Source organism: Urocampus carinirostris, chromosome 10, assembly GCF_059441175.1.
Source record: "Urocampus carinirostris isolate Australia breed hairy pipefish chromosome 10, RoL_Ucar_1.0, whole genome shotgun sequence".
Taxonomy (NCBI): Eukaryota; Metazoa; Chordata; class Actinopteri; order Syngnathiformes; family Syngnathidae; genus Urocampus; species Urocampus carinirostris.
The window spans coordinates 23712715-23740092 of NC_142358.1; the positions used below are offsets into that span (position 1 = coordinate 23712715).

At 38.4% G+C, this 27378-nt stretch overlaps 2 protein-coding genes across 5 annotated transcripts; one reads left to right on the top strand and one right to left on the bottom strand.

Annotated features, from left to right (window-relative positions):
• Positions 1–30: 30 nt before the first annotated feature.
• On the bottom strand, positions 31–11006 carry pnkp (polynucleotide kinase 3'-phosphatase). Of its 2 annotated transcripts, XM_088345681.1 has the most exons (18): positions 10708–11006; positions 10408–10454; positions 10142–10187; positions 9912–9997; positions 9541–9843; positions 9340–9419; positions 9201–9258; positions 9015–9122; positions 8466–8537; positions 8277–8325; positions 6320–6390; positions 6150–6242; positions 5900–5996; positions 3148–3209; positions 2933–3042; positions 545–632; positions 394–461; positions 31–305 (listed from the first exon to the last, which is right to left on the bottom strand). In XM_088345681.1, the coding sequence occupies exons 1-18, from the start codon at positions 10826–10828 to the stop codon at positions 185–187; spliced, it is 1680 nt and encodes a 559-aa protein (XP_088201807.1). In that variant the 5' UTR covers positions 10829–11006; the 3' UTR covers positions 31–184. The 2 variants fall into 2 exon arrangements, with proteins under 2 accessions (XP_088201807.1, XP_088201806.1); XM_088345680.1 differs by having other exon boundaries at positions 9912–10187; positions 10708–11005.
• Positions 11007–11024: 18 nt separating this feature from the next.
• Positions 11025–27098, top strand: LOC148358439 (TRPM8 channel-associated factor homolog). 3 transcript variants are annotated; one of them, XM_088345679.1, is made up of 12 exons: positions 11025–11047; positions 12225–12888; positions 15555–15771; positions 15866–16157; positions 17517–17818; positions 17945–18119; positions 18219–18313; positions 20570–20780; positions 23141–23377; positions 24855–25078; positions 26442–26555; positions 26637–27098. In XM_088345679.1, exons 2-12 carry the CDS (start codon positions 12248–12250, stop codon positions 26877–26879), a joined length of 2751 nt encoding a protein of 916 aa, XP_088201805.1. In that variant the 5' UTR covers positions 11025–11047; positions 12225–12247; the 3' UTR covers positions 26880–27098. The 3 variants fall into 3 exon arrangements, with proteins under 3 accessions (XP_088201805.1, XP_088201804.1, XP_088201803.1); XM_088345678.1 differs by lacking the exon at positions 11025–11047 and adding an exon at positions 11065–11252; XM_088345677.1 differs by lacking the exon at positions 11025–11047 and adding an exon at positions 12013–12085.
• The last annotated feature ends 280 nt before the right edge of the window (positions 27099–27378 follow it).

A 27378-nucleotide genomic window follows, 5' to 3' on the forward strand; every position in this document is an offset into this window, starting at 1 on the left:
CAAAAGGCAAAATCAAACAATTTCAAAATATGATGATGGTTGCTCATTTTCAAACTTTAATACTAAACTCAACATTTCATACAAAAAAGTAATTTTTTTTTTGCTTTCTAGCACAATTTCACCATTCTGATGTTCACTGTGGAAATCCATGATTCGTTTATTGTCCAAAATGCGTTTGGGGCCGTCATCCTTCAGAGAATTGTCGGAACAAGATTTCTGATTGGCTATCTTTAAAGCTTGGGACAAAATGGATGCTGAGGATCTCGGAAAATCCCTCCGAGAGAGCAGGTGCCACAAAGTGTTTCCTGTTCATCAACAGAAAAAGCCAGAAGTTAGCATAGTTAAAAGAAGTACCTGAAAAAGATAATCATTGTTTAAGCTGACATTACTTACTTATAGCTTTGGAAAATCATGTCATTGACTTTCACATGTTTTTTGTCTGAGGGCGCCATCTCGCGAAACTGTTCACAATAATAAAAACAATGACATGAAGAAATTGCTGTTTCACCAAACACAGGTGACCAGATGGAATTATGAATCATACTCTGTTGTTGTGTTTGGCTTGTTCCATGCTGGCTGAAAAGTGAAAGCAGCGACAGGGCACACCCTCTGCCTTGGCTATATCCACATAACTAGAAGAGATAATCGGAAACGGTGCTTGAATAAATAAGCTGACACACATAAATACACAAAACAACTCGGGCAAACTGAGCATCCAATAGTTCTATCATTCTGATACAATAGAATCATCTCCATTGTCATTGATAACAACGTAGTGAACATTGTTGACAATGAGACTGAAAACGCAATGACGTTGGCAGCAACAAATTTCCAAAGTAAAAGTTGAGGAGTAAGAAAAGGAATACCGTAAAGTCCAGACTATAGAGCGCAGCTCATTATAAGCCGCACCCACCACAGTGCGGAGGAAAATCAATTTTGTACATACAAAAGCTGCACCTGTATGTTAGCCGCATGCGCCCACATTGAAAAAACGCAATACAAACACGAAATTAACCCATACCCGATACAGTCCAAAAAACACAGCCGGCAAAATGAACGGAAAATGATACCGGTACTTAAGATTTAATGCAGACCTGCAGAGTCCGGGTGCCTGTTGAAAGTAATCCAAGGAAAAAAAATGTATATTTCCTAAGGTAAGGGTGGGAAAAATATATATCCACTATTGTCGGCCGCGTCCACAAACACGTCTCACCTTTACTCCACTTCCCATCAGCCCGAGTCTTTCTCATTTGCTCGTACAAAACATATCAGAATAAGTTTCTAAAATAAATACATTACAAAAATATACAGTTGCAAATACATATTATACATCTCATCTCATCAGCTGCACCGCTTATCCTCAGTAGGGTCGCGGGGTGCTGGAGCCTATCTCAGCAATCATCGGGCAGTGGGCAGGGGACACCCTGAACTGGTTGCCAGCCAATCGCAGGGCACACGGGGACAGACAACTCACTCGCTCAGTCACACCTAGGGACAATTTGGACCGGCCAATTCACCTGAAATGCATGTTATTGGAATGTGGGAGGAAACCGGAGTGCCCGGAGGAAACCCACGCAAGCACAGGGAGAACATACAAACTCCGCACAGTAAGGCCGGGAGCTGGATTTGAACCCACGCAGGAGGTCCCTACGACCTCAGAACTGTGCCGCACACGCGCTAACCACTGCGCCACCGTGCTGGCCCATATTATACATGGTTACACATATTTACAAAGAAAAACGGTGCACCAAGAGAGTTTTCAAAGCTTTAATAATAATAATATAACTGTCATCCCAAACCGTGCCTGTGAAGGGTAGCAAAACGCTACTAGCAACACGCTCGCAACACAGTAGACAGCTCTGTTAAGAAAACATACCGTACTTGTAGTGAACACGGTTAACTGTCCTCATCTTCCTCCTTACAACTGATGTCATCAAAGTCGTCTTCCTTCAGTATGGGAAAGAGACTTTGTCATATAGACGTCGTCCCACGCTTCCTTATTCAAAAACACCCTAGCATCACGCTCTCTAAGTAAAGTTTACGTGCGGTAGCTCTGTTTCCTTCTATATCGGACTGCTCGATTGCGTTTAGCTTGAAAGTTGCATCATGTGCCTTTCTTTTTATAATTTGCATGTTGAGGATATGTCTACGCTAAATTAATTTGTGCACAAACTAAGAAGTTGCAGTCTAAATCTTACCTTTTGTACTCGAGCGCCGCTGGTGGCCGTTAGAAAAATTGCATAAATTGGCTGCATCACTAAATAAGCCGCAGGGTTGAAAGTTTGGGAAAAAAAGTAGCGGCTTATAGTCCGGAATTTACGGTACTCATTTTTCCACACACGGGCAAGATATATTTGTTTACAGCACTTGATAAGAGTGGCGATGACCATGCGGAAGAAACTGTCTAAGCCTCTGTTAGTCCTTGTTTTGAGAGACCTGTAGCATCCGCAAAAAGGCAGCAGATAAAGGAGGAGGTGGTCATGGTGAGTGGAGTCCTTTGACTCTCGTGGCATGCAGGTAGATTATTATGTACAATTTCATGCTTTTTCAAAGAGAGAACATTGCAAAGTAAACACTTGGGAGCTAAAACTTGTGAAATCAAGTGGATGTTCAAAATGGCATTTTCTTGTGATTTGTAACTAAATGCATTTATGTACCAAAATCCGAAACAACTGCGTGTGCCTTATTTGCCAGAGGACTGCGGCTTTTTTCAAAAAAGATATCAAAAGGCACTGCAAAACAAAAAAAGCTGACTACAAAAAGCTAACCGGAAACGAACGCTGTGAAAAGAGGAACTGAAACCTGTTTTAACAGCACAGCAGCGCTTTTTAATGAGACCGTACGGGTCAAAAGAAAAAACTACAAAGGCGAGCTATGAGGTCGCAACACTGAACATATGTAGATCTTTCATAGAAGTTAAGATGTGTACTACCGTTTGCGGGATTCAAGGTCAGGATTGGTGTTATCTACAGCGACACTGCGGCCTTCCTTCAGAGCACGCTCACATGCTGCCACACAACTCTGCCATGAACCGAGCGTGTCCTGAGAGAAAAAGTTCGATGAGGAATTTACCTGTAGCCCCAAGTACTGTCATTTTCTTATCAATGTATAAGATTTGCATATTTTAAAACTTGGAATTTTACTCACCCTGTTGACATACACATAACCCTTTGGGATGATGTGGGTGTGGAAGAATGTAGACTTGCCAGCTGAAATTGATTCAGAGAATACAATTGAGTAACACAAGCAGTTTCTTCCAATGGTCTTTGGAAAAAGTCACAATGGTTACATAATTTTACCAAGATTAAGACCAATTTTAACTTGTAGGCAAGGATGTCGGTTTGGTCTAGGCTTTAGTAGGGACTAAAATCATAACTAAACAAAAGTCTCACCTAAAATAGGGGAAAATCTCAGCCAATCAAGTTGATCCTATGCGGTAGCACTTTAACAGGGAATGTGATTTAACCATTCCTGCCTGCTAGGTGAAAGAGACGTTGATTGATATTTTTTATTGATATCATAATATTACCCATCCATTATCTTCACTGCTTATCCTCAGTAGGGTTGCAGGGGCGCTGGAGCCCATCCCAGCCATCTTTAGGCAGTGGGCAGGGCACACCCTGAACTACTTGTGGACACCCAGGGACAGACAACTCACTCGCTCATTCACACCTAAGGACAATTTGGACCGGCCAATTAACCCGACATGCATGTTTTTGGAATGTGGGAGAAAAACGGAGTGCCCGGAGTAAATCCACGCAAGCACGGGGAGAGCATGCAAACTCCACGCAGGAAGGTTGTATCTCAAGACCTCAGAACTGTGCCGTGGACGCGCTAACCAATCCGCGCTGCCGTTCCATAATATTAGTTGGGACAAAACAATCATTTTTAATATTGGTGGCGAGACGTCCCCTTTGTCCATGCCAAATCTTTATTGAAGGTGCTTCCAGTGAAGTGTGTTTTGCTTCTTTTCTCATGAGGTTCAATGGCTGGTAGAAGATAAAGAACAATAGAACGTTATACTTGCACTCATGGTGTAGATCAGGGGTCTCCAACCTTTTTCAACCTGTGAGCTACTTTTTGTTACTAATTAGCACAAAGAGCTACATGTTCGACATGCATTTCTAAAATGACAACTTATCACGTTATTACCAGGTTAAATATTGTACTGGGGTAAATTTACACAGTTAACCACTAAAACAATAATTTTACGGGGAAATCAAAATGACCCAGTAGTGAGCCATTTTCAGAAGAGGTCTGTGGACACCTCAGCTGTCCGTAGGGGCCAGCCAGGTGCCCGCGAGCACCACGTTGGAGACCCATGGTTTAGATAAAGTACGGCCTGGGGGGCACATGCAGTCATGCTTTTAAATCCAGCCTGCCAGACAAAACGTTTTTTAAAAGTATTGCGAAAAGAATTTTCTGGTGCCACTCCGTCCCCAGTGTCCCCAGTGTCCCTGTTTCATAAACATATATATAGAATTCTTTTCACATACATATATTGATATTGATCCCCCAAAAAAAACACAAGCACGTTGAGTTTTCTAAGCCACACTATCATAATTAGTGCTTAAAAATGGGAATAATATGTCACTTTGCTTTAACTTTAATTTAATGAAAGGGTCTATCGATAAAAAAATTGAAAAATTAAATATATGTCACTTCTTTAACAGATTTAAACTGAAGACGAAAACAGCCAATGTTCCAAAATGAACAAAACGACTGCTATTTTTTAAATATCACAGTTTATGGATCCCTTAACCGCATGGGTCGTTCGGGCACCACTGAGGATGCAACTCTGGACAGCCTTCTCCACAGTCCCTGGCCTATTATTGGGTCGTGGAGAATTATCTTGGCCAGTCCTGATGACCTTGTGAAGTGATTACTAGAAGTTTCCTGTAGCATTGCATTTCCAAGGCCTGGATTTTATTTTCCAGTTTTTCTGTGAGAGTCCATTTGCATGAGTCTGATGTTTGATTTCACTGATATGTTCTTGTCCCTCCAGATGGGTTTGAGTCTGGAAAGTGTGGCTGTGGTTTGAGCTATAATGGCCATGCTTTCTGGTTCTGAACCATCTTCTGATGACAGCTCTAAGATATTTAAATATGGTGACAGGTTCTATCTCTCTTTGGTTAATGGTGATGTTTGTAGTGAAACTCTAACACTGTCCGAATCACACTTCAAGTTACTTGTGAAAACCATCGACTTAAGTGATGCAAGCCCTTCTACAGTGATCTATTGCAGCCTTATTTATTTTACTGGAACTGATGTTTGGACATCCGTGTGGAAATGTGAAACAGATCGTTGACTTGATACCTTGGGGATTGTTGGTCATTACTCTTGTTTTTTTTTATTTATACAGTGAAGAAAAAAAGTATTTGAACACCCTGCTATTCTGCTATTTCTCCCACTTAGAAATCATGGAAGGGTCTGAAATTCCCACCGTAGGTGTCTATTGTGAGAGAGATAAACTAAAAAGAAAAATCCAGAAATCATAATGTACGATTTTTTTGTGTAATCAAATACTTATTTCCTTCACTGTATATATTATATATATATATATATATATATATATATATATATAGGGTATCAATGTATTTTTGTTTAAACATTGGCAAATATAATTTGTTCAATTAAAGTTCAATGACGTATAAAACATTATATAACTGCTCATCATAACTCTGGACACACTTCATCGGATTGGGTAACATGATGGCTGGAAATTAAATGAAAAAAACAAAAGTCTTTCCATTACACCTTTGCAAAAGTTAGTTTTCCATGAATGTCAAACACCACTTCATGAGAGGATAAAACGTACACGATATTCACACATTTACCAGTATACTTTTACACAAAACCGAGGGTAATGTGAATTCACCGATTGTCAGCGTTTACTTACAGGCTGGGAAGCCCACAGCCACAATGACCTCTGTGTTGTTTGATGTGAGGGATGCAGACGGCGGGTCATACAGCCTGGCGCTAGAGTCCAGTTTTCGCTAAAAATCAAGTGAAAACATATTTAGAACATTTGCCAAGTTCAGTATAAGATATGTACAACTACATGTAAGAAAAGTATAAACATTGGGACTCTTACATCCAACCTATTTTGTCACATTTTTATAATATTGCAGGACTTATCTCTCACTCACAGGGTCAAATTGTGGTAGACTATAAGAGGCGCTTTTCCAGCCCAAGAAGTACTCCTCTGGTGTATGGAACTGCAGGCCGAGATTCAGTGCAAACTGTGGACGTGAAAAATTGGTTGTTTTTGAAAATCTTTGTTAATTAAGAACGCGTGAGGAGCAAAAAGAGATCTAACCAGTCGGTCACTGCAGGAAAAGTCCTTCTTCTTCTTCCCCGGGGCCCAGTTCTCAGGTCTACCTGCAGCATCTGTAGGGTGAAATCTAAATATTTAATTTTGTCTGCAGTTGCACACTTTCGCAGGGGTGTCAACAATATTCTATCTGGGGGCCATATAAAGAAAAAAAGAAGTGATATGTTAATTTTGCTTCCTTACAATAAATACAGAAGTTCTGTTTAAACTATTGGACACTTGCAAATGAGATTGCATAGGTTGCCAGGGTTGTTCATTATGTTGACTATTATTTCTTACTGTTGTCTATTATGCACTGTTTACATCATTGTCAAGATTAGCTAACAATGTTGCTGTTCTTTGATTCTCAAACCCTTTAGGGCTGATTTGCTTTTTGTAACCTAGGAGATTTAAAAGAAAGGGCTCAGGCGAGGACCTTTAGAACAGGTTGGGATTGTGCATCCTGAGGGTTTCTCTCCTCCTTGCAAGCTCAAATGTATTGCAGACTTATTTAATTTTGAGTGTTTACGAAATATAAACCTTTCAAGGATGCGAGGGCCACTTCAACATTTTCAAGGACATCTTAATCAGTCAATCTAGCAATTACAAAATAAAGTGCATTTTGGGCTGCAAAATAAACAGTTTCTAAAAGGCCGTTTTATCTCATCTTGTACCAAACCTCCAAAAAGAGAAACCATTATGGAGAAAGCGCTTGAAAATGATATAGCTGTTCAGTATTTCAGAATTGTTCATGTAATATTTGCACATTTAGCACCCTCACATAAAATGTTACTTATAAAACAACTATTGCTCCCTATTTGACTTTAAATTGCACAGTTGATGGATTTAAAACATTAAAGTAAAAAAGAAAAGAAAAAGAAAAACATTTTTTTTAAAAATTACTTTTTTCTTGCTCTTTTAGGGGATAATTTTTACTGCTTTTGCGTAATTTTACTATATGTACATATGTGAAAAATGAGTAGTATGTACCTTGAAATTCAAATATATATTGGCAAAAGAACAATATTTTAATAATATTTTGACTGGTCATTTGCATGTTTAAATAGCTCTACAATATATATATATATATATATATATATATATATATATATATATATATATATATATATATATATGTGTGTGTGTGTTATACATATAAATATATAAAACAGAGTCAGTACAACATAATTCATATTTTTGTCCAAATTCTGGCCCAAAACATGGTGAATTGAGGCCACAAATGACTCTTTGACCATAGTTTGGATACCCCTACACCAGCTTTAGAGCCACATGCTGCTCTTTAGCAATACCCTAGTGGGTCCGTGGAGATTTCTCAAAAAAGCGTTGGCCCGAAAAAGACGAGGGAGGAAAATATATATTTTTAAATCAGTTTCCTGTAGGATGATGTGCACAACACCAACATTTTTATAGTTTTTCAAGGTTTGAGAAATATTCGTAATAATTATTAAACTTTAATGTATGAATCCGTTGGTAATTCGAAGGCTAATAAAAGGCTTTTATTTTTTATTTTTGCGGCTCCAATTTTATAGTTCGATATAACAGTTTAATGTTTTTAAGCAATAGTGATGTCATGAGATAGGTACTAAATGCTGAAGCAAAGCATCTGCACACACGGTTAAAGCCTGTTCCTAATTAAATGTCTGTCCACTAACGCACTTTAACACATATGAAGTAGGCACTCCAAAGACTAGCAATCTAATCACACAGCTTATTTTCTCCAAAGCTCCACATAAATGTGTAAAATACATTTCAGCAGTGTGATAAAAGACATACTTCAAACAAACTACTACAATCATTGTTATTATTGCTGCTAATACAGTATAACTCAATAGATATCCATGAGCCCGTTTCCATTAAATTATTTATTTTTTGCTCATTTGAAGCAGAAGGCATTCATATTAGGATGCAGTAAAATAATTGATCATGTTCTATACAGACTCACCTCCAACATAAAAACTTTGTGTTTTGTTCACAAAAACTCCGTCATTGGCCTGTACCAAAAACATAAGATAATACAAAGTAATGCAGTTTGGTGTTTAAAGTTCCCACCTAATGTTGATGAGAGTTCTTCCAAGACATCCTTCCATTAACAAAGTAATTTGTTATCCATATGAGCTAAACTGCAACGTACCTTTTCACACAAATGATTCCACATTCCCACTACTGGCTTCCTGTAGTTTCCTGGGCCAGCTGCTACAAACACCTTAGAAACAGATCACAATCCAGAGTTACTTCTCATCACAAGAGCAACAAGAACAGGCTTGCAAAAGATATGAGCTACAAGTCTATTTCCAGTATTAAAGCTTGTCGTTACAGTCCAGAAAACAACAGCATGGTCCCTTACCATTAGTAGAATTTGTAAAATATTTTATGATCCAAATAGGTGCTAAATAAAATATTTAGCCAGTACAAAGCTAATGATTAATCTATTAACCAATGCTAGCCCGGATTCATACATATATGTAGTTCTTTAGATTATAGTTAGTTTTGTAGAAAATGTTTAAATAACTGTCAGATGTAGCACTCGATTTGATTGGAAACAGACAATTATGCAAAAGTGTAAACCCAAACGGAGTATTTTCTTTGTACAAACTGCATGTTTTGATACATTTTCTGAAACGGACTCAAATGGTCATAAACAATTTGTGGCACAGTGTTGGAATGTGTTTTTCACTCTTACTTGCACGGGCAGCTGAAGTGTTGCAAGGATGTCCTCCACTTTTGATTTAAAGACTTCTGGTCTCAGTTTTCCTCGAGCGATTCCCATTTGGTTGGTAAAAAACACCACCTACACCAGAAAAAGGTACCAAAAAGAAGTAATTGACTTGTTTACATGTAATGCAAAAAATTATTTTGCTCTTTCCACCTTGTATCCTTTCTTAATTAAGCTGGTCAGCCGAGGTCGAATTTCAGGATAGAGAATCCTATTGATGAGGCAAAACAATGTATTCTTAACTTGGGATAGTATGTTAAACATTTGGATATTAGGTTGCAGGAAAGCTTACTTCCAGTCATCTGGCGCAGTGGGAAAGACTTTGCCTGATTTAGTGGTAATAATGCAGCCATCTATGTCAAAGCCAGCAATCTGGAGAGAAAAACATTGCAACTATGGATCGTATTTATATAACCAAAACACTTGCTAGCACATGTCTTGGTATTCCAATATACTACTGATGATTACATTTTAGGTTTAAGGTAGTGCCTACCTTGTCACTTCCTCTGACACCTTCTGCAGTATAAAGCATGAGGTTGCCAATTTGCTGCCAAGTGCTTTTCGAGCAAGGTGAAGAAGATGACGGCTGACTTTCTGCTGCTTCCTGGCTCCTCTTGCAACTCTCCCTCAGGGCTGACTCTGCCAATTCCTGAAGATGTCTAAGTTTTTCTTCTGCTAGTTTCTCATTCTCATCTTCACTGGCCTCCATATTCTGTTTAGTAGGGACTTCCTTGTTTCCTCTGTGGCGCTTTGTATCAGGACGTTCTCCCTCGAGGCTGAGAGGCCTTTTAGTCGACTAGACAGAAAAAAACATGTCACAAATATACCTCTAGAATAAATCTTGTGAGTAAACATTTATTTTACCTTCATGGGAGAGGTTGGAAAGAAATCCTTTATACTGCGTTTAGGTGGACTCCAGGGTGACCCTTTTTCATTTCCATTCTTCCCACCTTTTGTTTCAAACGAATTAATGAGTCCTCCTTTTACTTTACTTGAAGTAGTGTGGGGTGAGCTCAAAGTGAAGCACACTTTAAACGGATATTGCTGGTTGACCAGGTAGAGAGTGCCACCATGTCCGAGTTTACCAGACTGGCCTCGGCCAAGCTTTTCTCCCTCCAAGAAACTCGGATTGGGACCCAGCTGTGAAAAGATAACATAACTTGTTTCAGGAATTAAATTAAATTATACACCGACCATGGTGGATGATTCCAATACAGATAAAGATATTGTCACTTGTTTAGACATCTGATTGGGGAGCAAACGAACTGTTGTCTTACAGAGGTGGATCTTCTTAAAGAATAACAATGCCAAATTGGACTCAGTGTTCATTGGGGTGGTTTGCAAGTGTTTGTTTTCATACCTGAGTGAAAACCACATCCTGGTCTGCAAAACAAGCCACCACCTTCACTGGAAAAAAAACACAACTGTTACAACCATGCAGGAAAGATCCCTTGAATAAATTAAGTCGCTGACGATTTCTATGAGTGCAATGAAAACTGCCTATTGTTTAACTCAAAAGATCTAAGTTTGTGGAACTGGTTGACAAATGAATGCTCATATCCACGAATTCTCTAATCAATGCCACGACAAGCAAGATCACATTTACTAAAGAAGCAACATAAAGCGTGCAAAAATATAAATGCATTTTTAATAAAATCACCCTGATGTCTAGAGCACTTCTTGTCTACGACTCCCGTGTCAGGACCCCGACCCAGCAGCACAGCTCGTCCATCCTCCAGAAGAATTTGAGCTCCCGATGAACTAACCAAAGCACACGACATTGCAGCAAGCCTCAGAGTGAAGAATAAAGTCACAAAATCCAGACGCAAATGTTGTTATTTTAAATTTGAAATGTGGAGTATTACAAAAAGAACTTTAATCTGAACACCGCGTTATTTCTTGTGTTATCGGTCCTTGTATAAAAAGTGACCGCCCTGAAACATCTTCCGTTGAAAGGTTCCTAGAACTCCAACAATTTCAGGAAGATTATAATGAAAAAGGTTTACATTTACTTGTTCTCTACGTATTATTCGCATAAATTAAAGGAACTCTATCCTGTATTTTGTTTTTTTCTCAAACTACATCAATGATTCATTTTTTTCTCAAATTATGTACGATAAAACGATTCTTACTCCTGTCGAAAATCTAACTTTATCGAGAAAATGGGACAAACGTGACCAGAGGAAACGAGGGCTAATTATGTCGGTAAATATTTTCATTTTTTTCTATGTTACTTTGCAGAGACGATAATCCCAACACAGACTACAATTGTATGCTTTAGCCTACCTGTCAACGTCAGATTATTGTACCCCTTATTAATGATCGCGTTTCCCCTCATTAAGCCATAATAAACCTTACAATCAAAACACGGCACCTATTTACTCACGGCAAGACAGACTTTGTAGAACAGATATTTTGTGTAAACACGTTTATTTTCTGAACACAAACAATTCTTTCACCATCGTACTTAGTTCTTTCTTCATTTGCAGTGAATTCAGTGTTGCTTATTATTTATACATGTAGCAATATAATTAAAAAATGCACCAAAATCCTCATACATTGTACACAATCAGTAATGATAAAAACACGCATAATAGCCTAAAGGGGAAAACATAGAAAATTGACACTGCTATACATGCAATTCACTTTAAACGAGTGAACGTTTTAGAAAAAAAGGCATGTTTCTTTTAATATTATTGTTGTCGTTTGCAATAACTTAAAGTCTGTTGATGCAAATTTGGTAATTACTGCAGTATTGTTGGACTACCTGAAAACACGTTACTTTGCCTTACTTTTAAAACTAGACAGGATTAACAAGTTTACTCGGGCGTCTCCCTTGAAGAGGAGCAAGAAGAAACTTGAATCCTGATAGGCATGATAATATCCAATAGTGTTTGATCACAGTCGTTGACAAAAAAACACTCAGTGGATTATTGTCTCTTGACGTCCCGCCTTTATATCACTCCTTTAGTCAGCACAGTCTGCAGCTTAGTGAAGAACATTTAACCATTACAATATCTGCAGCTGCAATCACTCAGGTAAAGAGATATGAGTCTCATGGGAATATTTTGAGTTTGCTGTCAACTTGTAGAGAAATACTTTCCAGATACATTCTCTGAAATTCTTTTGATTGGTGAGTCTTAATATTTCACTAATCTAATTTCACTATTTTTGCAGGTTGCAAGTGTTGATTGCACGCCATGGCGACCTCAAAAAGTCCAAAAGAGGGATACTTCTTGTCCATAATGAGAGGCATAAAAGAGCTAGACCTCCGCGGTTCTTATGTTCCAAGTGCCCTTCTTCTGACCGGAGAAAATGCGTTTCCTTTGGTGCTGAACAGCCAAGGCCAGGTCCTGATGGCAGCCTCGCAATACGGCGCTGGAAGAATTGTGGTCCTGGGTCATGAGGGGTATTTGACGATGTTTGCTGGCTTGGTACAAAACGCAGTGGTTTGGCTTAGAGAAAATAGCTCGCATAACCAGACAGTGGGAGTCAACAGCAGTTTGAAAGCAGTGGCTGACAACCTTAGCAGGTCCAACATTCAAACCAAAGTTGTGGAGGAATTCCATAATAATTTGGATATTGCTGTATATGTAACAGATGCATACAGCCTAAAAAATAATGGGACGGACCTGGTGGCATTTATGAAAAAGGGCGGAGGGGTGTTGATTGGTGGGCAAGCGTGGAGTTGGGCTGGGGACCACCCAAAGGAGAATACACTGATTGTGTTTGGAGGGAATAAAGTGTGCGGGGTGAGCGGTATCTACATCTCAGAACATCCTGGTGAAGCTGAATTGTTGCCCGTCTACCCTCAGATTCCAGCCTCATGGATGCGTGTCGTGTAAGTAATTTAAATTCAAATATATTTTGGCTTACAGTGGTACCTATACTTACGAATTGGATGCATTCTGGGAGTAGCTTTGTAAGCTGAAACATTTGTAAGTAGAGACACCTTTTAAATGTAAAAGCCCTAATCCGTTCCTTGCCGAACAAAAGTATATTTTTTCAAATAAATTATAAAAGCGCATCAGAACATGAAACAAATACATTTTGAAATTAAATACAGCACATTAAACATAAAATGAGAGGCACATCATGTGAACGAAAACAAAGAATAAAGGAAATAAGTAAAATATTAATTTACCTTTTAACTGGCCTCCTCTTTTACTGGTACTCAGCAGTGTTTTGCCTGGCATTCCTTGAAAAAATGGATCTAATGATGTCTGCTTTTGCCGGCTTTTGACAATCCGTCGGAAATATGCGAGGCAAATGTAATCATAATAAGAGATAGCCCAACCTGTCAATACTTTTTCTGAGTGATTTCTTTCCACAAAATCTGTGACTTTTTGGAATTTTGTTAAAATGTTATTAACTTGGGCTGATGAAATGATGGCTGTTCCTCCTCCTTGTCGTCTCTGAACTCCTCCTCAATGGCAATATGTGTTTTCATACCTTTCTAGTATCTTATGCTTTGTTTCTAAGGCCAGAAAGAGTCTCTCCCTCTTCTTTTCTCCTTTTCCACTTTACTGTATGCACAAAGAGCATAATGGGATTCATGCATATGCACCAGTTGCCAGATAAAACCCTTCAGAGTGGCGAATGGCACCGCGTACTGTACTGTATTTTGAAACTCCTTTGTAACTCGAGGCAATTTTTTCCTGTTCAGTTACTTTGTAACCTGGAACTTTTGTATAGACTGTAGTTCTGCATTTTCTTTTATCTTTAAGTAGATTTAGTTCTAAATAGGATTTAGTTTTACACCACTCTAATCTATGTTGTTCATTATACTTTTATAGTATTTTAATACCTCTGACAAATTATCCTTAAAGGGACATTGTCTATTATTTAGCGCAACATAGTGGTAAAAAACTTCATCTGAAGAAAACATATTAATTTAAATAAAAAGCAAAAATACATTAGCTGTCATAAAAACTGGCATTTGTTAAACACTAGTAGGTTAAAAAAATCTGCATTTATTTTACATATCATGCATCTCTTTGAAAGGGAGATGACATGATTACGATCTTGCAGCTACAGGTACCCCCCCAAAAAAACCCTTCAAAAACAAAATTAGGATTATATAATAATAATAATAAGAAGAAAGATGAATAAAGATAATGACCCACCTTTGAGCCTGTGTGAGGCGTTCAAAAGAAAAATGACAGTTACTTTCAGGTGTTTTCTAGAAAAATGATCAAAATCTCCTCAGAATGAAATTAAATTATTCGATTGCGTTTAAAAAAAAAATGCCTGTCAGGGGTTTAAAGTAAAGTAAACCATTTTGGAGGGGTTATTTTAAGCTAAATGATTGATTCTCGGGAGCTTTTTCCACTCAAAAAAACACAATTTGAAATTAAAAAATGTCCCAGATAACTACCTTTTGAAGGTTGTTCAAACGGAATCTTAGAAAGAACTGTGTATCATTTAGCACCCCATAGTGGTAAAAAACAACACAATATTTTAACAAAATAGTTACAACCAGGGTTGGGTAGGGTTACTTTAACTGGATTACTTTCATTTACTTTTGGATTACTCCAATACCAAATATGCTAATAAAAGACAAAAGAAACTAAATATGAATGAAATTACAAAATTTTGTGCAGGCTTGGGGAGTAACGGAATACATGGAACGGCAAAAATGATGTTGGCAAGCTGTTTCATTTTGTTTTTGTCGCATTTTATGTTAGTTTTGCCGGAGATCAAAGAGATCAAAGCCAGGAGAGAAAGCTTACCACGTGTTGTGAATCATAATTTTATTAATATTTAGATAGATAGATAGATAGATAGATACTTTGTTCATCCCCGAAGGGAAATTCACATTTCCAGCAGCATCCCTGAGCTGAGAACAATCGAGAACAATCGAAAATAACACGGGAGCTGCTGGAGTGGCTGCTTTTGTCTTTTATTAGCATATTTGGTATTGGAGTAATCCAAAAGTAATTGAAAGTAATCCAGATAAAGTAACCTTACCCAACCCTGGTTACAACCTAAGTTGCTGTTTTAGAAATGCATTTAAAACCGGTAGCCTTTTACACCAATCAACAACCAAAAGTAGCTCTCAGGTACAAAAAGGTTGTCTATGGCAGTGATTTTCAACCACTGTGCCGCGACACGCTAGTGTGCCGTGAGAGATCGTCAGGTGTGCCGAGAGAAATTATCCAATGTCACTTTTTAAAATTCAAAATTTTTATAAAACATTTATGAATCATTTCCAGCAAATATTATGTCATTGTCAAGAGTCTGTGCTGTAAAAACGGGGGGTATTATAAATTATTTTGTAATTAAACATACTGTTCAGTGTCATTTTATAACATTTTGGTTAGTGGTGTGCCGCAAAATTTTTCCAATGTAAAAAAACCATGCCCAGGCTCAAAAAAGGTTGTAAAACACTGGTCTATGGGCTGAAAATGTATCTCATCATACATAATGTATTTATTCGAATAAATAACAATCTTTTGTTGCAGCTTTATTTCCCATTTGAACCTTTTTATTGTTTCTTGAATGCAGACTGGGCAATGAGTTTCAGGACGACCTGGCGTTCTTACTGCAGGGTGTGTCCGAGTTTGATATTTCTGGCAGCGCCATACTATCTGAAATTCTGATTCACGGACGACTGGCCTTCCCTGTTGGTACGACAGAGGATGGACGGCCGTTTCTGGCAGCTACTTATTATGGCCTTGGACGTGTTATTGTTGTCAGCCATGAGTCTTTTATGGCAAAGGAGGTAATATTGATTATGTCCCACTTTAAATCCCTTTGTTTTCTGCAGCCAAACCTTGTCATGTGATTACCAAACTTTTTGAAATCTTTTTTCACAGGAGCTAGCTTCGTTTTGGAGAAATGCAATTCACTGGTTGGACGCAGGGCGAGGTGGCACTGTGGGCGTCCTACAACACAATGCTCTGGACGTTCTCAAGAAATCCGGGCTGAACTGCGAGAAGAGCGACTTCAGGACAGACTTGAGTGTCTTTGTGTGTTCGGTATACAGCGACAAACATGTGCAAGAGATACAGAACTTTGTGGCAGAGGGAGGAGGTCTGCTGATCGGTGGCCATGTTTGGTACTGGGCACAAACCCACAAGGGGGAAAACTATTTGACCAATTTTTCAGGTACGACGCACACCATATTAGCAGTATTCTACAGGGTGTTTGAGAAAAGGATATTCGTTGGGATTTAAATTTGACAGAAAATGAATAATTAATGCAAATTAAATTAAAAAGTTAGATTGTTGAAGCTCATAATAATAGTAATAATAATAATAATCATACATTGTATTGCGAAGCGCCTTTCATTTATGTGGCTCGCAAGCGCTTCAAATGATTGAGCGTCTAAAAATCAATGGCTTGAAAGAAAGCTTTGCCCAAAAACTACATTTCCCACAATGCCTGTCGACTACAATACCTGCAAAGTGACTGCTCAGCGTCACTACATAGCAATGTTTCCATATAAATACCAATGAGTAAAATTGAGTAATAAACATTCTCAAAAATATCCATGAAGAATTTGTTATATTTAGTTTATAACGTATTATATATGTGCACCGACATTTATTTCAATGCAACTGTAACGTTTGTGACTTAATAATGAATACATTCTATTTTTTTTTTTCATAAAAAAGTAGTTACAACTATTTGACATACCATTCAATGATATTTATTCTATTCTACTCTATTTATAATTTACATCAGGCCCTTTGAGAACAGTGAGTAAGTACGCTGATGCTGCCCTCGGTGAAAATAAGTTCGACACCCCTGCACCAGACCATCAGTGATTCATATGACATATGAAAAGGCATTTGATTTTATCTTATTATCACACTATTTTTCCAAATATTATATGTGAAGTTGGTAATCCAGCTTCTGCAAAATTTGCTGAAGCATATCTTGGGTAACAGTCTCCAGTAGATTACATTGTTTCCCCCTTTTGATATACAAATTATCTGCTGGTAATGGTTTTTCATGTCATCTGAATCACTGGTGGGCGGCACAGCGGCTGGGTGGTTAGCGCGCAGCCCCACGGTGCAGAGGTTCAGGGTTCAAGTCCAGTTACCGCAGCCTTCTCATGTGTCCCCTGCCCACTGCCTGAATATGGCTGGGATGAGCTCCAGCACCCCCGCAACGCTACTGAAGATAAGCGGTGCAGATAATGGATGGTGGTCCAGTGGTTGGGTTTTGAGGCTCTCACTGCTGACAACCAGGGTTAGATTCCCGCTCCGATTTTGGTCAGCGGGATTATTCTACTGATTATATTTTAAGTGTATAAAATGCGTAACTTTCATACCCAAATAGAAGGTAACTCTTAATGTAATTTTTATTCCATGCGCCTAATAGTCCAGTGCGCCTTATATATGAAAAATATATGACAAAATACTATTTTTTTAGGAGTGCGCCTTATAATCTGGTGCACTTTTACAGCGCAGAAAAAACAATATTGCCTAAGGTTTTCCTAAACACAGATTTTAATTGCAGGTAACAAGATCTTGAATAAAATGGGTCTGAGCCTGCTACATGACACCATTCGAGGCGGTCGCTACCAAGCTCCTACGCCTAATAAAGCCAGTGTAGACTCCTACAACTTCTGCCACCTTCTCCAACGCTTTGCTGGTCACGTAACTGAGGGAGAGGCTCTTTCTAAGGATGAAGAACAATTGCTAAAAAAGCTGGGCAAGGATTGTTGCGCCTTCTTGAAAATGGATGCTTATGATTGCTGTTCGTACACTCAGGTCTTGTCCACCCTTACACATATCCTGAAGAAGTCAGGCATGCCTCAGGTAAGTAGACAACTTCCTGAAAGGTTTAGTTTACCAATCAGATGATTCTGTGCTTATTTTGTTGGACACATGAGCACATTTTTGGAACCGGTCAGCCCTTTAATGCACTCTTTTTTTTTTTTTTAGGTGTGTGACACTTGCCCAGTGAAAAGCCCCAAAGACCATCTCCTACTCAACGTGGGCGCAGAGGTTTATAAAGCTTGCCCAAATCCCGACAGCCTCTTGCCTTACCTTATCAAAGACCACCCTTTATTGCCTGTAGTTCATAATTACAGGGTCCCAATTAACGTCAACACGGCAGGTATGTTGTGGCTATTTTAAGGTTTATGCTCCATACATTTTGACTTTATTGCATAATAATGTATTGGATAATATGGTGAATGTTCTGGTTCTATGTCAGAACAAGAAGAGTGGATCAGTACTGGCCTGTACCTATCTCATGGTATGAAGACTTATATTGCAATGCCTGCGCAGATTGTCAACAAGGGATGGAAGGTATGCTCCAGAAGATGAAACTACCGATAAATGATTATTATTTCGATCCATTTTGGATGTATTTCTGTTCATGCCAAATCTCTTCCAGTGACCCAGTCACTGTAGCACCTTTATTTGGAAAATGAAGAATACTGTCTTTATATCTTAGGTCAGGCCTTGTTAAAGGTTGGGTGCGTTGTTTAAGGTGTCTATAAAATGTTCAAAGTAGATTTTTATGTTTACCTGCCTTTTTGGGCGGAACATACTCCAACTGCCGCTGCATTCCATCAGCCTAGGATAAAAGAAGGAGAAGGCCCGGATAGTTATGGATTTGAGAGAGTCCTCCGATCGTCTTGTTATATCAGCGTTATTTTGGTGAAACTACCTCACTGTTGTGGCAGCACGGTGGGGCAGTGGTTAGCGCGTTTGCGGAACAGTTCTAAGGTCATGAGATCAAACCTCCTTTGTGGAGTTTGCGTGTTCTCCCTGTGCTTGCGTGGGTTTCCTCCAGGCACTTCCTCCCACATTCCAAAAACATGCATGTCGGGTGAATTGGCCAGTCCAAATTGTCCCTAGGTGTGAATGAGTTAGTAAGTTGTCTGTCCCTGTGCGCCCTGCAACTGGCTGGCAACCAGTACAGAGTGTCCCCTGCCCACTGTCCGAAGATAGCAGGGATGGGCTCCAGCAGATAATGGATGGATGGATGAAAAACAAAACAAAAAACATTCATCCAGTACTTATTTTTGTTCAACTGATTCTTGAGTCTGCAAAAAGAGTTTCTGCTTGGTTTCTGTCTATAATTAATAATGTATTGTATAATAATTGAAGAAAATCTATAATGTTTTTTTCTTTGGAACAAACCCCCCTATGAAAAACAAGACAATACTTAATAGGTTTACTTACTTGAGGTGTTAGTTAAAAATTATCTTCAAAAAAGTGTTTGTATTCCTTAAAACAACTTCCAAATATGACCACCAGTCATCAAAACGAATCATCATAATGCACAACTTTCTTGCCATGTTTTTTACTTTTACATACAACTGTTCTAAACTTCTTTTTTTTGGTACCCTTTTTGGTTGTATATACAAAACAACCAATTTAGGGGGATTATTTTGCGCAAAACAACCTCATTGGATTGTTGTTTTTCCGCAGAGTTTGCCCATTAATCAAACCTGTAAAGCATGAAAATCTGCAATTTAGTTTAACATAGGTGCTTTTAATGGGTTATTTTTTAGGCATTTGAGTGACCTTCTGAAATCCCACATAAACGCTACGTGATGTCTTTAATTGTCCATACACAAGAAAAACGATTTTATCGTGTGGTTGCACGAAATTATTCAGACCTAGATAGATTTTTGATAAGTTTATTCTGTTTTTAATATTGGGCACCTGTAAAGGAGATCACACAGGATGCCAGTTTGATTATTTTGACTATAACACCCCACTGTTGTTCGTTGTTTTGACTCATATGCACTTTTTACATCATTATCACTATCAGCCAATCATCTTTCTGTTCTTTGATATCCACACCCTTTGGGGTGGATTTGCTTTTGTAACTCAGTCGATTTAATAAAAAGAATGGGCTCAGCGGAGGGCTTTTAGAACAGGCTGGATTTTCTTATTTGAAGTTTGGGTTTGCCCCTGTTCTCTTTGCAAGTTCAAAATCAATGTATATCTTCTTGTTTGGTCCCTACTGAACTTAAACTTAACCATTTTCTTCAACTAGAATATGCACCAACATCTATTTATTTTGATTACTTCACCAATTAAAACAAGTATTAATATATAAATCTGAATTTTTAAAAGACTATAAAATGTATTTAAAATATCCGTTTAATATGATTATGAGCACAAACCTCCCGTGTGGAGTTTGCATGTTCTCCCCGTGCTTGCGTGGGTTTCCTCCCACATTCCAAAAACATTCATGTCAGTTGGCCGGTCTAAATTGTCCCTAGTGTGGATGAGCGAGTGAATTGTCTGTCCCTGTGTGCCCTACGACTGGCTGGCAAACAGTTCAGGGTGTCCCCTGCCCACTGCCCGAAGATGGCAGGGATGGGCTCAGCACCCCCCCTCCCCCTACTGAGGATAAGCAGTGCAGATAATGGATGGATCGATGGATGATTATGAGCAATCACAAAAATGGCAAACTCAATATTCATTTTGTACAATGTAGGAGTAAATTTGTGTAAAAAGGTTGTATTATGATGAAATAATTTATTTGAAAAAAGCCCATGCTGTTTCAAAATTTTTTCTAAAATAATATTTATTACACCGCAGGTCCAAATTGGTTGTCAAACAGATTATCTTAAGGCTGCTGAGCTGAAGAGAGCGGCGAGTGTTCATGAGCGATTTCCCATCAACGCTGAGATGATGCAGGTTTGGAACTTGTGGGGAGGTCTCATTTACTTGGTGGCCCCACCTAAAACCCAAGTAGGAGAGGTTGAGGCTATTGTGCAAATTGCTGTGCCGGCACCTTATTACAAATCTGGTGAGGATGAGTTTGGTCTCGATTTATTTTCTCTTTTTGGCTTTTCACGCTGGATAATGAAACATGTATTAATATCATTTGCAGTTTGGCCTTGAGAAAAAAAATCTGTTGTTCATTCATTCAGATGAGCTTGAGTTTATTTCCATGTAACATTCCAAAACTACTGAAAATTTGATATTTTTCGTCATTTTGTACACTCATTTGACACTCTGGGCCCTAACTGTTAATTTTCCTCATTGTCAAGTTCCGTAAATATTTGAATAAAAAAGAGAGAAATTCTGGAACAATCACACGACAGACTGAAAGTCACTGAGAATATCTTATTGAAGTGTTTTTCAACCAGTGTGCCATGGCACATTAGTAGAACGCCAAAATTGCCCAATTTCTTCAAGTTGCAAAAAAGCGTGCCATATTTTTTACTTTCTTCTATTGATCAGCTGATTAACTATAACATTCATCCATATCAGTGGGTGGCAGCAGATTACTATTCTTTTTATTTGAATATAGTAATCATCTGCTCGTGATTTCGTACAGGAAAGCGAATTGAATAACATTGTGTTTGATGAAGCTGTTTGAGATTGCACGACAAAAAAAATAATAGAATAAATTATATAAAGTAAAATGTTGTACACAGTTCTTCTGATTTGATTATTTTCTTATTTTAGTGAAAAAAAAACATAAAAAATAGAAACTAGCAAAACATTTGTTCTTCCATAGGCACATAAATTTTGCTTCTCTTTAGTATTATTTTGTTAATTTGTCTAGAAAAAAAAATGTGAAAACATAGTAAACTTTAAAAAGAGGTTGAAAATATAGTAAAATCCCAAATTACAGCAAATTAACCAACCAAAATCAATTGACCTGTATTACTTCCTGAGCCACAGTGACCACAAAAACGTTATACTTTCAACTTTTGCTACATACCGAAATCATTTAAGCCTAAAAAAATATGAAACTGGAATCGCTAATTATTTTTTTTAAATATGTAGTATGCCTCGAGATTTTTAGGGAGAAAAGTGTGCCTTGGTTTAAAAAAGGTTGAGGTTAAGTGCTTTATCGGATCGTCATGTGCATCGTCATACACAGTTGTTAGTCGCTTTGGCTAAAAGTTCATTAATGTTTAATTTAAACTTTCACTATAGTGAAGTTTTTGCACTGATGGGTTGGATTTCATTAATTGTATTTCGCCTAGTAGTTCCACTCAATAGAATCGTCTGCATTCAAACAGACATTTTAAGTACCGTATTTTAGGCACTACAAGGCACACCTAAAAGCCTTTATTTTTTTAAAAGCTGACCATGCGCCTTATAATACAGTGCACCTTATATGGATCAATATTGAGTTGCAAGGTCTCGCAACTAAGACAAGCAGCCGCCGACTAGATTTACCCCCCGTAGGCGAAGTAGTCCGCGGTGTATGCTGGGATATATATACTGGCGTTCGATTTCCCAACCAATGTGTCAATCTTCATTTTAATTGGTCACTATTGGCTAAAGTTATTTGGAGGTAAAGGGGACAGGTCCTTTTTAGCATTTACAGGCTCACAGAGGCTAAAGCGTGGCAAAACAAAGCTTACAATTGGTTGAAAAACATTTTTCACTAGTCTGTATTTGTAAACAGGAATTATGGGGCTAAACAGACAGCTAGCAACAAACAACGTCCATTCATGCAGAGATGCTTCCTGGCGGATTTTTTCTTTTTTTCCAGTATCTTGTTTCAGACTGATATTGATGTTTTCTGTGAGTGAGTCTATTTTGAAATCCAATTCAATTCAATTCAAAGTGTTTATTGTCATATTCCCCATAAAGAATCATGTTTCCCTGCACAATGAAATTCTTTCTTTGCTGTCCACATAGTTGCCAGCAAAAAAGAAAATATAAACTAAGAAATGGTTGGCATTTCTTGAATCCCAAGAGTTTAACCTTCTTAATGATATGTGGAATGACACATTTGAGTGATTGGTGACATCTCACAGGCACCGTGTCCGTATGCGTCTGAGACACGTATTTGCTTCTTTGCATGCCGTCGGAATGTTAAGGGGTCAATAAGTTTGAATGAACTATCTGACTGTTTTGTTGACGTTCCCACTGTAGCGCCTTATAGTCCGGTGCGCCCTATGTGTAGAAAATATATGACAAATCACTATTTTGGGGGGGTGCGCTTTATAAGCCGGTGCGCCTTATAGTGCAGAAAATATGGTGTACATGTATTGTTCCATTCATAAATGCATCTAAATCTTAATGACTAAATCATGTGTTACCACTTGAATAAAATATGTTTTAGTAAATTAAACATTTTGTGTTTGCAAGTTATACATTTGTAAAAACACACTACGGTACTCACTTGTGTGCTTTTTGCAGGTGTTACAACACCGGCCAATTGGGCCATGCTCCGAACAGCTCCTTCCCCTTGGGCAGAGTTGGAGTTTGAAAATATTGTGCTCACTGTACCGTCAGAAGTCATTCGAAATCTGGAAAGACCGGATTTGCTGGCAGCCATGTGGGACAAGATCATGAAAGGAATTGCCGAACTGGCTGCAAAGCCGCACATATTTCCCCGCAAAGAACGCTTTGTGGCTGATGTACAGATTTCCCATGGTATGTTTGCATTTAGGTATGTAGAGCAGTGGTTCTGAATCTTTTTTTTTTATGGAGGTACCCCCCGAGAAGCTTTTTTTCCTGCCTGGGCCCCCTAACCGGCACAAAAAACCTCACAACACAACAAAATGTACGTTTTTTTTAAGCAGTGTAATGGTCCTTTTGAATAGCAGTTCTAGGAAAATTATGAAAGCCCCAGTGTGTAATATTTGACCACTAGATGGCACTGTATTGTCTAATGGGATCAAAAACCAATGTTAAGAGCACAACGTACCCGCAAGATGCCAGTCAAAGATGGCGGCGATTTCTAGGTAGGAATTAAACTATGTAAAATAAATATACATTTTTCAACCTGTGATTTTTATGAAAAACAACATTCGTATGATAGTTCATGTATTTTTGCCTAGTATTTTTTTTTTTTACTGAATTAAAGTTTTTTGTACCAATAGGAGGCACTAAATATTACACACTGTCCCTTTAAGTTATGCTTAAAATTAGTCTTGTAATTGTAGCAATTCATCTTCACTGTACCTATTTTTCCTAAAATCAAGATGGAATTTGAATTTAATGTTTCTTTATAAGGTATTTAAAAACAGTGTTTTCTAATTCATGGCCCGCGAGCTGTTTGCGTATCGTGTGATGATAGTTTGAGACCCCTGCCTTGATATGAAAGTTGAATCTTAGTTTGGTCTGTGCGAGTTTGATGTGGAGGCTACTTCTGTACTTATTAGATAGGCAGGACTCGAAAATGGAACAATTAACTCTCAAATGCAGCCACAATTACAATGTGTGCATGAGTTCAGTCTGCAGTGTGATTTAAATGCGGTCTTTGAAAGTAAGTGTACTTGGCTGGCTGTTCCCATTTAAAGCATGAGACATAGTGAAATAGAAAGAGACAGTGATATTATTTATGTAGGAAAAGTAATAAATAAAAATAATGAAAATAGTGGAATGTTTTTATCTTGTGAAAAAAAACTGAAGTGGCCCCACTTCACCTGGACATTAACTCTGGCTGCCCTATAATAAATTTTAAGATCTCATTTATCCACTGGCATTTTTTCATGTACCCCTATATGACTGATGTACAGTATGCTTAGGTCCCGCTCACAAATCACGTGTAAAACTGTCAGTTAAATTGAGTCAATCCAAAACAATTTCAACAGAGATAAAAAAAAACATAAAAATAAATGGACCTAAATAGTGTTAAGGAGTGTTAAGTCAAGTCACATTTTTTTGTATCGCTCTTAATCACAAGATGTCTCAAATGACTGCACAGGATTACAATTAAACCATCGCCTGATCTTAAACCAACATGCGGGCAAGGAAAAACTCAAAACCTTAGCTTGAGGAAAAAAGAAACCTTGAGAAGGGTCCTCAGAAGTGGTAATCCCCCTTCCAGGATGACCAGGGTGCAATAGATTTAGCATTGGGTAACCGTACACAAAATCACCCGAAAAACCTTTTCTTCACACTTCAGGTTGGATGCACGCCGGATACCCCGTCATGATACACAAGCCCTCGGCAGATGCACTAGTAAGTGTTGAGAAGGCTCAAACAAAAGGAATTTGGGGTGCAATCCACGAGCTCGGACACAACCAGCAACGTGACCCCTGGGAGTTTCGGCCCCATACCACAGAGTGCACGTGCAACCTTTGGTCAGTCTACATCCATGAGGAGGTGTTAGGGATCAGCAAGGAAAAGGTAGACTCACTTTTTTCTTTTTAAAAGAAACAAATGATACGATTATGTACAGTAGCCCCTCGTTTTTCAACGGGGTTGCGTGTCAAAGTAGAAATCTTTATTTAATTCTCTATTAAATAATTGATTATACAATTAAACTAAAAAACATTTGTTTAACAAATAAAACTACTGTATTTTATTAAAAAAGATAACAATAAACCTCTGTACTGGCAAGTTATAATTTCAAAACTAATCTTTCTGCTGTACTGTATTGCACAATTGATTTAAGGAACGATCCACTTTACTTTAGATGATATTTTGTCGCCATCATGTGGACGTTGTTGGAAAATGTGCCGTGAAAAGAACATTCGAAATAACAAATTAAAGTACCGGTACTGTACTTTATAAATGTTTTTTTTTTACAAATAACCTCTGTACTTTAAAAATCGTGATTTTAAAAATAATCTTGCTACAATATTGCATCACTGGTTATCTGAAATATGATTGGTGGACCGACTTTGGTTCTTATACAGCTTTCAATTTGAATCTAATTTAGGCTAAAATCTTAATTTGGCCCCAAAAAGTGACTTATGGGCTTATATTATTAGTGTAACTACATATTGTCATCTGATTTTTGCCGTTTTTCTTTGGCAGGCTGTATTAGAAATTATATAAAGATTAACAAGCAAAATGTCAAAAATCAATAAAAGATTGGACTCGGCTGATTGGGGTGGTTGGTGGTTAAGAGCTGCAGTACCCAATTTGGGTAATAGAGACCCCTTGAAAGCAGGCCACACAGAAGCAGATGTTTATCAATTTTGTTGGTATTTATTCAATCGTAGCAGTTGTTAAAAGTACAACTGTGTAAATTTTCACAGAAATATGTTCACACACACACACACAGAAATCAGGACTTTTTTAAAATTTAGATTTAGATGTATTTAAAACGTTTCAAAACGATCCACCTTTGTTGCCATCATGTGGATGCTTTTGGGAAAGAAAAATGTGGCGTAAAAATGCTTTTACCTTCCTCTAGCATATGGAGAATCACATTTTTGTCGGCTGTAGAAAGCATCTTCCTCTGGCTTTTGGTGCTTGTCGGTCTGTAGCTTTATATTGACATGATGGTTTTTAAGAGAAACTCCAAAATCGAAAAAAGATTTGGTGTAGGTAATATAAGTTCGTCAAGCTGTTTTACGTACATCTACAACTTAGACCGCAACGTTAACGCGCAGGCAGACACAGGCAGAAACGGGACGTGGCCACCGTTTAGCCAATCAGAATGCAAAACACAATGCACGATGACAATCCGTGATGTAGCGAACCGCGATACAGCGAGGGATTACTGTATATTTACACTCGAGTCATGGGTTCTTCAATACAGGCTCACGCTGATATGACCGTGGAAAAAAGAAAGAGTCGACTGGAGGAATTCGTTAGAGGAGGCAGACAACTCAGCAAGTGGGAAGTGTGGGTTGCCCTTGAAACATACTTGCAGGTGAGACACAGTAAAGACAAGAGAAACACCTTTCTTTGAATTGATCTTGATAAATCAAAGATGTGGTGACCTTTCACCTAGCTCCAAGAAAGATTTGGCTGGGATGCCTTCAAGAAGGTGTTTAACGCCTACCACAAGATAACCAACTATCCTAAAGACAACACCGGCAAGATGAATCTCTACACCGAGACTTTCTCCAAAACTGTAGGGATGAACCTCTGCGGGTTCTTCAAGGCGTGGAGCTGGCCAATAGAGGGGGCCACTGAAGAGAAACTAGCCAACTTTCCTGCTTGGGTGGACCACCCTATGATTCGCTTTGGTTGAATTGGAGATTCTTGTTGGGTGAATTGCAGCGAGTTACCTAGTCTCGTTCTTCCATGCCTTGTTGTTAATTATGCACATAGGGGTTGAACTACTAAAAAAAAGGAAACGGTTTTTCACAATTATAAATAACATGCATATTTGAAAGTATCCCGTAAATTGAAATGCCTTGTCTTTGCTGCCATTGGAAAACGCCAATAAACATTGACTTCATGTACATAAGAGTTTGCTTCTTTACATTGTTATCATAATATAAAACATGACTAAATTGTATTGTTTTCAAATGTAATGTTACTGAAAGATCATCTACATCCATCCATCCATTATCTGCACCACTTATGCTCAGTAGGGTCGCAGGGGTGCTGGAGCCCATCCCAGGTATCTTCGGACAGTGGGCAGAGGACACCCTGAACTGGTTGCCAGCCAGTCGTAGGGCACACAGAGACAGACAACTCACTCGCACATTCACACCGAAGGACAATTTGGACCGGCCAATTAACCT